The sequence below is a fragment of the Corythoichthys intestinalis genome, chromosome 17 (genome assembly GCF_030265065.1).
Source record: "Corythoichthys intestinalis isolate RoL2023-P3 chromosome 17, ASM3026506v1, whole genome shotgun sequence".
NCBI classification, from domain to species: domain Eukaryota; kingdom Metazoa; phylum Chordata; class Actinopteri; order Syngnathiformes; family Syngnathidae; genus Corythoichthys; species Corythoichthys intestinalis.
Genome location: NC_080411.1, coordinates 29,660,276 through 29,676,028, shown reverse-complemented (window position 1 = coordinate 29,676,028; position 15,753 = coordinate 29,660,276). Strand labels below are relative to the sequence as shown.

The 15,753-nt window shown below is 38.8% G+C and overlaps 1 protein-coding gene across 1 annotated transcript in view; it reads left to right on the top strand.

Moving 5' to 3' along the window:
• Positions 1–1,656: 1,656 nt before the first annotated feature.
• The window catches only part of pdcl (phosducin-like), a 45,847-nt gene continuing 31,750 nt past the window's right edge, over positions 1,657–15,753 (top strand). Inside the window, exons 1-2 of the mRNA XM_057818334.1 lie at positions 1,657–1,803; positions 1,897–1,980. Coding sequence (XP_057674317.1) covers positions 1,797–1,803; positions 1,897–1,980 — 91 coding nt within the window. The 5' untranslated portion in view covers positions 1,657–1,796. The remainder of the gene's footprint in view (positions 1,804–1,896; positions 1,981–15,753) is intronic.

Genomic DNA, 15,753 nt, shown 5'->3' with positions numbered 1-15,753 from the left:
AGCTTGTTTTCCATGTCTCCCTCCTCTAACACACCTGAATCAACAAATCAGGATCGTTATCAGGCTGCTGCAGAGCTTGCTGATGAGCTGGTCATTTGATTCAGGTGTGTTAAAGGAGGGAGACAAGGAAAACAAGCTGGATAGGGGCTCTTGAGGACCGGCATTGGGCACCCCTTATTTAGCCTATCAATCAATTAGATTAATATTCATGAGAAATGTATCCCTGACCCCCGTTCACCCAATTTGTTTGGTCTTATTAATGTCCCGTCCCCAGCAAAAAGTGTACATGCAGGTTATGTTCAGTGGCGCCTCCAGAAATTTTTCATAGGGGTGGCCAGATGGGGCCACTCAAAATCTTGGGGTGGCCAAAACTAAAAGCCATAATTTCAGGTTTTCATTATATTATTGCAGTAAAAAGTTCAGGGGGAAAACTATAAGAAAGACTTAAGGACACGGCTACGGATATACTTTGGTGTATTATGTAATATTTGATGTTACTAATAGGGCTAACAAAATTATCGCGTTAACGGGTGGTAATTATTTTTTTTAAATTAATCACGTTAAAATATTTGACGAAATTAACGCACATGCCCCGCTCAAACATTAAAATGACAGCACAGTGAAATGTGTACTTGCTGTGTTTTTCGGAGTTTTGTCACCCTCTGCTGGCGCTTGGGTGTGACTGATTTTATAGGCTTCAGCACCCATGAGCATTGTGTAAGTAATTATTAGCATTAATAATGGCGGGCTACCAGTTTATTTTTTTCATTGAAAATTTTACAAATTTTATTATCTTTTAAGGATTACAAGTCTTTCTATCCATGGATCGCTTTAACAGAATGTTAATAATGGTAATGCCATCTTGTTGATTTATTGTTATAACAAATATAGTACTTATGTACCATATGTTGAATGTGTATATCCATCTTGTGTCTCATCTTTCCATTCCAACAATAATTTACAGAAAAATATGGCATATTTTATAGATGGTTTGAATTGCGATTAATTACGATTAATTAATTTTTAAGCTGTAATTAACTCGATTAAAAATTTTAATTGTTTGACACTCCTAGTTACTAATGATTTAATGTGCATAGTCCATAACTGTCCAGTCAACATTTTGAGTTCCACAACAATTTTGTTTCATTGGGTTATGTATATATTAGGCAGAAGGTGTACATTTAACAAAACAAAATAATTACTGGGGGAAAAACAGATGCTAGCAGATTTGAATTTGGGATGAAATGCATAATTGATGCTACAATAATCTACGATTTAGTGGCAAGCAGGGTGGCCAGTGGGGTGGCCAACAAATTTATAGGGGTGGCCGTGGCCACCCCTGGCCACCCCCTGGGGGCGCCACTGGTTATGCTGTTATATCGTCGCTACCAATATAGGGACCAAACCTACGCCCTTGCTATATATAATTGACTCAGATGAGTTCTAACAGTTTGACAAATGAGGATGAAAGGATTTCAAGTTGGCCCTTGCAGCCCTCGGAGAAAAAAGTTGGGACGTTCCTGCCATCATGCATGTTCGTAATATGTACTACACGAGAATGTGGCGTTATACAGTAATACTCCCCGTGTTATGAACAGTGAATGCAGATAGGGGGCGATATCGCGCAGGTTTGGTGGGGAGTTACCGCCAGCGACGGGGAGGGCTTCTCTGCGTCGCAGGTGAAAGCTCTCTTCGGGTGGGCTTTTCTCACGGACACCGGAGCTACTCACTCCCCTCACCGACGGATTTGAACCTTGTTTCGCACTCTTGGCATGACACCGCGCTGACTTTCTGTGATGAGATGTAAGTTTCAAAACAAAACAGGAATTTAGAAACTTGGTATTCTCAAATGTTATCCAACCCCGACTCGCTCTCGTTTTCCACCCCGGTGTGTAGCCTCTATCCTCGGATCCTTCTTCGGTCTTCTGCTGCTTCTGCGGGAAATAGCGTGCCACGGGGATGAGGTGGCGCCTGGCTCAGGTAGGTGAATGTTTCACCGGTCGACAGATCCGCTTTTATTATTTTTATTAAGTGAACATGTCACTTCGAAAGCTTGGCGAGACCTTTTCTACTCCTACGATGTACTTCAAAAAGGTATGGGGTCATTCCAGAATTTGAAGACATTTTACGAACCACATTTAAAATTTGAAAATATTCAAACAAATAATGCGGTTTCTGTGTTAATATTTCCTATTGCTGAGATGTCAAATGATGGCCACAAAATATTGTCCTGTGGACCCTAAGTTTGATAACATCGTATATGACTAATAAAAACTTTAAGAAAAAAACATAATATGTTCATGTAAGGGTTATGTCATTTCTTGGGGCTCTTTCTTGTTGTATTTGTGGGAACGTTGGTTTTAATAAACATAATATTTTCAATATTGGAAATGACAATTTTAATAATCCTTTCCTCAGAATATCAGCTTTTTCAACTGCAACTTGTTATCCGAATTCTGTTATCCTGCATGAGGGCAGACTATAAGAATAAGACTCTGACCTAGATCTCCTTTCAATTTTAGAAAACAAAAACCCTTGTGCAGATATTCCAAATATTACGGACTGTATCGTAAATTGTTTACTTTTTATTTATTTATTTATTTTTTTTAATTTTTTTAGCCCTGCCGATTTGAAACTGACTGCAGGGATGGAAAATGAGAGAAAAAAGTATTTATCAGATTCGTTTTTTAAGATTTTTTTTCCCCAACTCTAACCAAAAGCAATAAAGCACTCTTTTAGACCTAATTGAATCAATTTTTTAGTAATGACAAAATGGGCTCAATTTTCATCGACAACACAGCTGCGCTTGAGTGTAGATCTTCGCGCATGTTTATTTTCATATCCCAAAAGCTTCGCTGCACCTGATTGGGAATTCAGCAGACCGCTCTGAGGAAAGCTGGCTGTACCGACAGGGCAAGGAGGCTTCCTTGAGGATACACCAAGAACATAGACTATTTTGTGACTAACAGTCAGTCTAAACTATATGTCTGTTAAGATCTTCTAGTGCAATGTAGTTCACAGCTGGTCTAAACGCAATTTGGATGGGTCTGATTCCAGTGCAGTGAGCATGATGAGCAAGCTCTGAGGACTATGTGTGGTGAATTATTTTCATAAATATATGAGCAGCAGTCCACGAACTCCTTATATCTTGTAGAAACCAATTGATTGAACGAATTATTGTTATTGCCATCTTTATTAAGTATATCTTTAAAATCATTCTTAACTGCTGCAAAACTGGACGAGGGTGTTATGAGTAGCACTCATGGACAAGAACGCATCTGGAAAATTGTGCTGGAACATAGCTTCGACAATGTCTCAATTCAACAAATATCTGGGAGAATGGTGAAGCTTTTCCTGTACCAGGTTGTTCAAAGTTTTCTACAGTGGACTATTGTACTGCTCAGCAACCTGTTGTTGCTTGTCTTTTGCTGTCAACTCAAACGTGACGCTTAACTTCAGTCTGTAAATGAAAAAAAATGATAAGCTCCAGGGGACTTATTTTTTAGCCCTAGAATTTCATGCCTCAGAACGGCCCACTTTATATATCATGACTGACTGTATTAAAATAATGTGATGATAACATTGCATGATAAATACAGTGTTCTCTAAAGCCTTGTAATTCATGTATTTTTCTTTTAAAAAAAAAAAAAAAAGCTAATTCACTGTAGGTCATGGTTGTTTCACAACTTAAATTTTATTATTTAAACTTGAGTGCAGATCTACACCATTATTCTTGGCAACGCAATTTCCTTTTTAAACCAATTTAAAAAATGAATTAATAAAAAAAAAAAAATCAAGTATTGCACTGTGATAATAGTTACACTACAAACATTTGTGCAAAAATCTGCAGCTTTTTGATTGAAACAGCTGCAGTACTACTTAGATTTCACAAATAGAGTATGAGAATGTCCTTTTCTGCAACATCAATCGATCATCACCCTAATTTGCTCCCAGTGGGTTGGCAGCAACTTGCATGGCAGCAGCACCATTGGTGTTTGAATGTCTGTGTGAATGGGTGAATGTGCTGTATGCTAATGTAAGCACTTTGGGAACGGTAAAAAAAAAAAAAGGAATGTAATGCAGATAAATGTGCGATATATTTACTCTCCATTTACCATCAAATATCAAGCAAATTAGTGCACACAAATACAGGGTTCCCTCGGGTCCTTCAAAGTCTTAAATTTGAAAGCCGGATAATCAAGGTCTTAAATTGTCTTAAATTTAATGAAAATTTGCAGTAAGTATTACATTTCCAGACTGTTTATTTGTTTTATTAATGGCCATTCACTAAATACGAGAGTTGGGGATTAATATATGTTATGTTTCCCTGCAACGTTTTTTTTTTTTTTTTTAATGTGATTTTATTGAGAAATGAGGACTTTACATTATCCTTTTTGGAGTTGCGTTTGGTCAGATATTTTCAAAGCCAAAAATGTCAAAGAGGGCATGTTAAACCTAATAATTTGATTTCGATAGCTAACGTTTCATCCATCCTAGAAGTGGCAATAGCAACTAAATTTTTATTGGTTTAGAGCAGGGGTGTCCAAACTTTTTGCAAAGGGGGCCAGATTTGGTGTGGTAAAAATGTGGGGGGCCAACCTTGGCTGACGTCCTTTACGTAGAACAATATATTTATGCAAATTTTTGCAAGCCATTCTGTGTGTCATATTTGCTTTATTTATTTATTTATTTTTTAATGAATTGTTTCAACAATCTCGCAACTAGCCTTTGTGGCGTTCTCTTTCAACTCTCGGGATCTTGCGAAATACTGTTGCTGTGAAATTAAACTAGCCTCAAGTTGCTTCAGTTTCTTGCTGCGTATCTTCCCTGTAATCTTGTCATACATGTCAGCGTGTCTTGTTTGGTAATATCGCCTCACATTGAACTCTTTAAAAACAGCGACTGTCTCTTTGCAAATGAGGCAGATACAGTTGTTGCATATTTTAGTGAAGAAATAGTCCAATTTCCACCTATCCTTGAAGCGTCGACCGTCGCAGTCAACTTTTTTTGTTGTTGTTGAGTGTTGCCATTTTAGAAAATTGGAAGTCAAGGGTCACACGGGGTAATGTTGCTTAGAGGGCTGCTGCTTTTTAGTGGGTAAATGAGGAGAAGCATTTAATGTGTAAGCAGTACTGTTGACCAATTTAATAAATCTGTGTGCGGCCCAGACATTCTTGATCTTATGACAGAGGCTGGGGGCCGGATGAAATTTGACCACAGGCCGCATTTGGCCCCCGGGCCGCACTTTGGACATGTCTGGTTTAGAGCCTCGAATGCATCATGTCCCTCAGCAGCATGCTTAGGTATGAAGGGGTTAAAAGGGTGGAGGAATACTGAAATACGTAATTGTTAAACATAAATAAAAAATATAATGCTGTAAGTATTGCACTGTTCTAAGCAAGATTGTTTTTGACAATATAGCATAACTTTCTAACGCCGTTATCCTTTTCCCCCTCTGCATAAGAATAGTTTCAAAGAAAAATGGCCAACTCTAAAACATTAATAAAGCCCCTCACACACGCCAAAACACTGTAAAATTGCGGGATTTAAACGCGGAGCCCTTGTATGTGAACGCAATTTCCCGGGACGACTGACACAGAGATTGGGCGGACATTTCATGGGTCGCGTATTAGTGTAATTCCTGTGAAAATCCAGGGACGAGGTTTATGGGAAAGCAAACGTTAAATTACCGTGTCACAGCACGATGGCTAATGACGTAAATATCATGGTGGGCTGATTTTCACTTCCGCTTTCTTCGCAGTAAGACGAAAAACGGTAAACAAACATTGCAATTATCAACATAGCAAGCAGGAAATAGCTAAATTTAACTGAAAACATAACGAAATTAAATTGCTACATGATCATAGAATCGAGGAAGAGAGTCCATCGTCCATTTTTGGAAATGTGTTAGTTTATTTTGTTCCAGATGTTATGCGTGCAACTGCAGAAACAAGGTTGTACCTCAAAGCAGAAAACAACGGAAGGATGCGTTTGAAGGTTTATTAAATACAAACAAAAATACACGCGATCGTGGAAAAGGGTGAATAATACAATGGGTCCGTGACGGTAGGTTGACGGGAATCAATAATACTAACCTAAGCGGTAGGCAGAGAGCCGATAAAACAACATGATGAATACACTCAAATACCAGCACAATGTAGGGGCTTCAAAACAAGGGCGGCAGAGGTGTCGAATGTCGCCCAGCAAGTTAATATCTCGGCACCCTTCTCTTGGCTCGCCTGAGCTTAAATACAGTCTTGACGAGCTTGAATTGGCTGCAGTTACGACGTCGGGAACAAAACACGATTTGATCAACATTGTAACAGCTGATGCCGACCAAAAAAGATGTAATGTCTGGGTTATAAAACCGCGCCAGCAGCCCTCCCCGTACAGAGAGCGCCAGTGGACAACACGGGACAAGTCTGTGAAAGTGTCCAACCCGCGTCACTCTCGGGACATCTCTATATGCGTGAAAGAAATGACTCGAATAAATCCCGCGTCACTTTACACAGGAATTTACCGAAAATGGCTGAGCAGTGCACTGGTCTCTTTGACTTTGTTAAATACAGTATCATTGTCCAAAGACATTAGAATTTCCTCTCAGTACACACGAGCATGTATGCTCTCCTGTTCGGATAAACATATTTTCTCCCATCAAATTCAAACAATTATGTACCCCGGTTTTCTGTGGTCTACCGGCGCTAAATAAAAACTGGGAGAGAGGTAAAGTATTTAGTTTACGGCGCTTCGAAGATGCCACGTCATTGATCACTTGATGGTGATCATAGGACTCAAAGGTCTTTTATGAATTCCAATGTTCAGTCAGTTTCCCTTGATGTCTGTTGTTGCAAATTGCATTTTATTAAACATCATGCCTTACCAGTTTCATTGTCATCCTGTCGTTTCAGACTGCAAGCTTGTTTTATTTAGAAAAAAAGGGTATTTTTGCACATTTGGCTGCATCATTTTCAAGCGTTTCCTCTTTTAATTGTTATCTATTCCGTGCACCACCCTTGCTCTTTTTATCCATCTTGCCAGCAGCCCAGCACCGTATCTACTAACAAAGCTCTTCGCACAGTCTCCAACTGGCAGAGCTAGCTAACTATGGGCGCTTTCACACTTGCACAGTTTGGTCCGTATTAACGGACTAGAGTTCTTTTTCTGAGATAGTCCGCTTCGTTTTATAAATGTAGCCCTAACCCCTGCCAGAAGTCAGCAACCCAAAATGTTGAAAGAGCCAAACTGGAGCAAAAAACAGAAAACAAATACAGTATGTCTGGAGCCACAAAAAATTGAAAGCGCTATATAAGCCTTATAATGAAGGCAACACATTCTGTATGTATCTATTGTACATTAGCTAAATTAGCCTAGTATCAATGACTAAATTGGCTACAAATACATAATGAGCCTTAATGATTACTGTAACTTCCACACTATAAGGCGCACCTGAAAGCCTCACCAAAAGGTGACAGTGCGCCTTATAATCCGATTTGCCTTTATATATATATGGCTCAATATTGGTTAATCATGGCATGACATTACATTTAGCTCAGCTCCATCTGGTGGATGCATAACGCAATGCCAACCAGTAATGCTACTGCTACTGCTACTACTACGACTACTGCGCATTATAATGCAGTTCGCCCTATACATGAAAATGGCTTTAAAATACGCCATTCATTGAAGGCGCGCCGTATACTCTGATGCACCTTACAGTACGGAAAATACTGTAAATGTGTATTTTCCCTGCAGTTTAACTTTATTACAAAATAACAAAATAGAAGAACATTTCTGTCATGGTTCTCCTCCTACAGAAACCATTATAAAACAAAAATATATTTGCCTGCCCCATCCCTTGCCATTTTCATAAGCGGATCTACTATTCATACGAAGTAGGCGATCGCCTTAGGCCCCCAACCAGTAGGGGGCCCCCCAACCAGCTGCCCTTAGCAAGGGCATGGGCCACCGGAGCCAGCAGCACCCCCAACTATTCGTCATGTATAATTATGTCAGCATACCAAACAAACAAATAACAAAAGAAAAAAGAAAGCCATTTGAATGCTGCATTTATATTATCTCTCCCCCACAGACACGCACTATCAGTCGTTTAGGTTCATTTAGCGCCATTTAGCTTTGCTTAGCTCCGTTTAGCATCGCTTAGTGCCGCTTAGCTGTTCGTTAGCTTCACTTAGCTCTCCCGCGTTTTTCACGCCACTAAGCTCGCTGATTTTACAGCTCACTTGCTACTTTGCACGTCGGCTATCGTTTATTTCGAACATATGAGCGAACGTGCTTTCCATGAGAGCCAAAGTGCAGTGAGGGAGAAGCTGAGAACAGGCCGCTAATGCCTCTTTTAACTTTCTTCTTCTTTTTCACACCGAACATAAAATACACGACAGCACACTCTGTGGCGAAACAATGCAGTACAGTTCCAATCAGTCATACAATAGCACTCGAGCTGGTTAACAGCATTTGCTAACGAAAAAAAAATTTAATCTATTAGTGACACCACAAGCAATGACGAAGAATGTTTTTTTACGGAGTGTCAAGCTTTCAGTTAGCGGTTTAACGAACGTACCTCCAGTGAACATTTCAAAATAAAAGCACGTCATGTTCGGCATATAAATAACGATTGCTGGAATTAATCCCACATACTTCAGAATTAATATTATAATATGTTGAGTAAATACTACAGAATACAGATTCTACCATAAGAATAGCTTTCAAATGACACTCTATATGACAAATATGATTGGCAACGAATAATTATTATACTACTATTATATATAGTAGTATATTATAATAATAATGCTAGAATTTTTTTATCAAGAATTGTTTTGAATAATGTTGGAAAGGCAAAGTCAGTGTTCTGAATCTGTTTACTTTCCATTCTTTTGCACTAGTAAATGCTATCAGCATTTAACCTCATTGTTTATTTGTGATTAATTATTGTTATTTACATGATTATTTGTACTTTAATAAAAAAAAAAAGTGTTCCAAAATGGTTTTGTGAATTAATAAGTGTCAACAAAAATTTCATTGCTAAATTAGTTAAAAAAAAAAAAAAAAATTATTAGATTAGTTGGCTAATCGTAAAACTAGTCGGCCGACTAATCAGGAGAAAATTTGTCGTTTTGGACAGCCCTAGTGTACCGGAACATATTTCCTCCACACCCTTCTCACCTTTTTAACCCCTGACCCATGAAGAGGGCCCCTGGATATGTTCGCCTTAGGCCCCAAAATTGCCAAGTCCGCCACTGGCCATTTTTAAACATTTTAGAAAACGCTCCAGGGAGCCATTAGTGCAGTGCTAAAGAGCCGCAGGTTTACTGACCCCTGCCCTAACCTAACTCTCATTAGTAGAGCTGGCCAGACTGATAACCGTCACCTTTTGATTTTTTTTTTGTATGTGAAAAGTAATTTATCATTATTATTTTTTTAAATTAATACAGTAATTGTAATACAATAATTTTACACAAACCCGAATTATGTGCATAATTGGGTGATATAATCACATGAAAAAACAATTTAAAAAAAAAAAAAGTGCAAACATAAACTAAGGTGCGTTCAAAGTTCCCTAAGAAATAACGGTCTCACAAATGATCACACCTTATATAATGTGAAAATGCCAATGATATTGACAGAACACAAAAATATAGTACAAATCATGAAAATAAAGTACACAGAAAAGAACAAGAAAACAAATGATCATCATTTTGAACATGCTTTGTACACAAATTTCACTTAAACTTATCTCCCACATTCTATGTTGTCTTCCGGTATCATAATGACAACCCACAGTACCTCGACCAATCTTGAAAAGCACCATACCCGTATTTGTTCGTTCTATAAATAAAACCCTATTTTCGATTTTCATGACAATACAGGACAGTGCGCGTTCCCTGTCCGCTTAATACAGGACGCATACTTTTGTTTCTGAATACGGGACTATCCCATATTTCAACGGATGGTTGGCAACTCTAGCTCACAGGGACAGCGCTAACAGCATGTTAGTAATACTCAGTGTCATAAATTAACACCAAATTAAAAAATAATATTTTTAAATATGTATATAACCACTACGGACACGATATGCTCACAAAACTGTAAAGCTGTCAAATGCTGGTGTGTGACTACTTTATTAAAGTGTAAGCAAAGCAGGTGAATGAAATATCATGATTTATTAAGTGTTGAGGAATGAGAAGCATCAATGAAATCTGGTTTCAGTTCAGATGAATCCCCTCAGGCAAGGAGGTGTAGCTGCAGGAATGCGTTGTTCTTGTCACTAAACAGACTTTTCCTGTACAACTTTATGGTCAGACATGTGGTATGACCAGTGTTGTAGTGGCCCTGCTACTGTGGTGGATGTTATCAGCTTTTACATATGTGAACAAACAGTTTCACCTTATTCTCATCATCCCATTCCATGGTTATCTGCTTCCAAGATTAAAACAGTCGTACGTTTTGTGCCCTGTCACATATGACGACATGTCGTTCTCGTTTGACACCGAGCTTTTTTTCCCCCTCCACCGGTTGAGATTTTACAGTCATTTGTAAGATGAGTCTGGTAACCTATAGAGAGCGTGGGCCAAGTTCAAATAGCAGGCAGATGAGGTCTGCTGAGTGTCTTTGAGTAGGATGGGGGCCAAGAGGGGCATGCTGCAGCATGTTTGGAGACGAGCCTTTTTCCCGCCGAGTCTGCACTGTGGAAGTAGTGTGTCACATTTGAAAGTAATTAGGAATAATTCAGCTGGAGTGATCGGTTTAGTCCACCTGTCAAATTGTGTATAAGCCACGGACCCACAAATGTACTTCTTCTGTTTGCATAGTAACACAGATCCCTTACCCTTTTGTGCCTGAGGGGATCTGACTCAAAGGTTTATGTATCTGTAAAGATCAACACACTACACACAGTGTATCAAGTCCTCCATGACTTTATTTTAGTCATGCCACGTAATTATTTTAGGCATTGGACCATAATTTCGCCATTGCTTGGGGAAGTACAGTGTATCACAAAAATGAGTACACCCCTCGCATTTCTGCAGATATTTAAGTATATCTTTTCGTGGGACAACACTGACAAAATGACACTTTGACACAATGAAAAGTAGGCTGTGTACAGCTTATATAATAGAATTAATTTATTTTCCCCTCAAAATAACTCAAGAAGAAAGCCCGCCCATCTCATCAGACCATAGGACATGGTTCCAGTAATCCATGTGCTTTGTTGACATGTCTTCAGCAAACCGTTTGCGGGCTATCTTGTGTACCGTCTTCAGAAGAGGCTTCGTCCTGAGGTGAAAGCCATGCACACCAGTTTGATGTAGAGTGCGGCGAATGGTCTGAGCATTAACAGGCTGACCCTCCACCTCTTCAATCTCTGCAGCAATGCTGACAGCACTCCTGTAATGAGTCACATGACATTGTGGAGGGAAAATGACAAGCAGTACTCAATTTGGACATTTAGGTGTTAGGTTTTGTGTTTGTTTTCTCCTAGTGTGACTTGTCCCTGTGATTGCCCATTGATTTCACCTGTCGTGCCTCCTAGTGTATCCCCCAACCTGCATCCTCCTGTGCTCACCTGTTCCTCGTTGTGTCGTTACCCCTTGTCTGTATGTGTGTGCATATAAGCTCCCAGTTTCTTTTCACTCCTTGTTGCTTCATTGTCTAGGTCAATGTAGATGTTGAAGTCCTGTTCAAGCCCTCGTATATTAGTCCCTCCGATAAAGTAAGTTTTGTTTGAACCTTGTCTTTTTTATCCCCAGTCTTTTTGGTTGTAGCTTATGCTTTTTGTTAGTTATAATTAAAACCTTTTTTGAGTTCTCTGCCACCTGCCTTGCATTATTGATTCCCTGCATTTGGGTCCACACAACCTGCCTGCCCACGCATTTCCTGACATTAGGGATGTACGTTTTTTCAAAGGGGTGTACTTACTTTTGTTGCCAGGGGTTTAGATATCAATGGCTATATTTTGAGTTAAGGGGAAAATTAATTAACTCTATATAAGCTGCACACAGACTACTTTTCATTGTGTCAAAGTGTCATTTTGTCAGTGTTGTCCCATGAAAAGATATATACTTAAATATCTGCAGAAATGCGACGGGTGTACTCACTTTTGTTATACACTGCATATTTTAGAGGTTTATTTTGAACATGCTGTCATTAAAATATCAACTTTTGTATATGGTATGTTGTGGATCAGATTTTTGATTTTGATTTTTGAAGTTTACCTAATGAATACTTTTATCTAGGGCTGTCCCAAAACAATTATTTTTCTTCCGATTAGTCTGCAGACTTTTTTAACGATTATTCGACTAGTCTTATAATTTTCTACTTACTCCCCCCTCCACTTATCTTGAGAGGAAATTTTTGCTGCCATTATTAAGTCACAAAAACTTTTGGAACACTTACATTCTTTATTAAAGTACAAATGAACACATAGATAACAATAATAAATCACAAATAAACAATGAGGTCAAATGCTGATGGCGTTAACTAGTGCAAAAGAATGGAATGTTAACAGATTGAAAACACTCTGACTTCACTTTTCCAACAGGATTCAAAACAATTCTTACTTTCTCTTTTTGTGGTATGTCTATATTGTTCTAAGAGTGAGGATCAACAGAGTAGATAAGAGAAAAAAACTTAATGATGCACGTTGATACGACACAATGACGGAGTATTCGGGCCAAATAAATATTTTTTTAAAAAAAGGACAACGAATTTAAAGTTGTACTATTGCTACGAGAAAAAAAGTCTCATTATTACGTAGGGGTAATGTAGCTGTGAGCCGCTACTCACTTTACATACATGTACCTTAGCTTGGAGCTACGACGAAGCATTAGTATAAATTCTTCTACTGATTGATGTAGCTGAAACAAAATAATAAGGATTTCCTTAATTGTAAAACCGATTCTAAAACACAAGATTCTTTCAATATTTTTTATTTTAACGGAGGCGGCCACGCGCTACGTTAAGTACGTAGCTGATTATTCAGTTACATTAGCCCGACATTAGCCCCTAATACTCTATCATACGATGCACATAAAGACAACTTCTATTTAAAAAAAATGTAGTTATATGGATATATGATCGGCCCAGCTTGTTGTCTCCAGTCGTCTTTCAAAATTACTGTATATCCATGCTTGGCCACTCTGGTCTGCTTTTGGGGGTTTGTGCCGCTTTCCCCACTTGCATCTTAAGTGTCCGCCATTCTCAACTTTCCACACATATATACATTGTAACTAATCGGGTTATAATGTAACAGGTGTATTTGCATGTCTTCCTAAATGCACCGCGTGGCTTACATGAGTAAGGGAGATGCGACAGACGAGACATCTTCCTGTTGTTGTTGGTAGTTTTTGTGTTGGCGTCGGCAGACAAGAGCTGCGTTGTTCCCACAAGTTCCAAAAATAAAGAACTGCAAACTTAACAAAGAGGGCGACTCTTTGTCGACGTTACAATATATATTTTTTTCTAACTGGCTTTAAAGAGCATATGACACCAGAAAAAAAGTCTTAAATGGCATTATTATGTGAATTAGAATCATATTTTGAGACGATTCGACTATATACAACAATTTAGCACAGCGCAGATGACGAGAAATTAGTCTTTTAATCTGCCGGTTAGCCACGCCTACCATTATAGGGCTTTAGCGTCCCCAACAGGTGGATGACGTCAGCGGTAGACTGGGCTCATCGCTTTTACTATTCAGCCCATTGAGGGGGAATTGTTCACAATGAGGAAAACGCGACGAAGAGAGCGGCAAAATGTCATTGTTTCTGTCTCTTTACTTCCATATTTTTACAGGATATTCTTTTTATCCAAGTATTTTTCCCCAATAGCTATATAAATGGCTTGAGAAGGACCAGTCAGCCCGTCGAGGGGGAACTATTCACAATGAGGAAAACGCGACGAAGAGAGCAGCAAAATGTCATTGTTTCTGTCTCTTTACTTCCATATTTTTACAGGATATTCTTTTTATCCAAGTATTTTCCCCAATTGCTAAATAAATGGCATGGTCAAGACAAATAACAATCTTGTGCTAAATGGAATATGAAATAATAAAAATCCATTTATTCAAGACGACATGGCAAAATTGCTCCATAAAGGTCAAAACTGTCGACTTCACCTTTACTGTCGCACCTCCCGAACGATACTTTATGACACCTAAATCGGACATATGTCATTTCCCTTCCCCGGCTTCGGAGAATGTAAACAAACCAGAAGGAGTGACAGCTAGCCGACATGCTAACCCGAACCGAGTGATGTTTCAAAGTCTTCAAAGCGGAAAATCACACAAAGCTATCCTGGATTATTTGACATGACGACCTGGTTGTCGAATGTCTTAGCGGATCGGCAAACCGCCCGGCAGAGAGCAATTTACAGTTCGTTCCCCGGAGGAGGGTGGCTGGAGCTAACGCAGCTAACGTGCTGCTGCTAATGCATTAGGAGAGCTTTTTACATGCCTATCAATGATCAAACGTAAGTAGTCCTTCATTTAAAGGAAGTTTGTAGTGTTTACTTTGTAATCGCTGTATTCGTATTTGACATAATACAAAACAAGATGTTTACTCACTTCCTCGTAAGTCCAATGGTCCCACAGTAAATATCCACGGTGAATGGGAACCTTTTGAAACTCCAAAAAGGCGCATACGCCTCTCCCTCATACAGAATGATTTTTCTGCAGCCGTTTGGCTGGCGTGATGCGAAAAATAAACGTATTAATCCGCAAAATCAGCTGAATCCTTCGTCCTCATACACAACAGTACACTGTAGCGTGAAGAGGACGTCTTCTACCGTACACGTCACAGCGCCCTCCTCAATGCAAGACTGAAGCCGGAAGTCACTCATTTTCCTGGCGCGGGATTAAAAAAACTAAATAAATATAGCGATCGCTTCCACACACATCGAAGCGTTCCATATCATTCAGGAGCATAAAATACCGCGTGTATTATGAAATAAACATGCTTTTTCGTGTCACAGGCACTTTAAACCATCAACGGGGTGTTGTGCTTGTCGACGCATTTACATCATCGACTACGTCGACAATGTCGACTAGTCGGGACAGCTCTACTGTACTTTTATCAAACGTGTGCTTTTAGAATTTTTCATTTCATGTAATGAAATTAAAACTCACAAAACTGCTTTGATTTTCAATTGTCAATCCGATGCTTGTATTGAAAATTTTAATTTGAAAGTACAGGCTCTGAGCGTGATTCATGTCATAGTAAAATAAAACCTTTGTATTATTTTCTGATCAACAATACCTATCCACCAAATATAGAATTTATTACAGCTCCCCTTCTGACCATTATATGTATCATTTTCACTGAGCAAAACATTACAATTGCAAGTCCTACACGCACACAAAACATGAGACTGATTTTTTAAATCCAAATCTCAAAGGAAGTGGATTTGAAATCGTACTACTCAAGATATTTTTATTTGGCAAGTGTGCTCTCCACTAAGGTCCGTGCAGTGATGTCTGTTTAATCACTTAGACAGCTTTCACCGTATTTTTCAGACTATAAAGTACACTGGATTTTAAGGCACTCCTTTAATGGATGAGTTTATATTCATTCATAAGGCACACCTGATAAGGTACATTTTTGCATCTGTGGACTGCATTTGTCATTTGTTCTTTATCTTTTAGCATTATAACTAGGTTTCACTTATTCATGTATTTTTTGTGTCATTGTTTTATATATTTATTGTGCGTCTTGAGCATTTTACTGGAGCAATATAATGCAA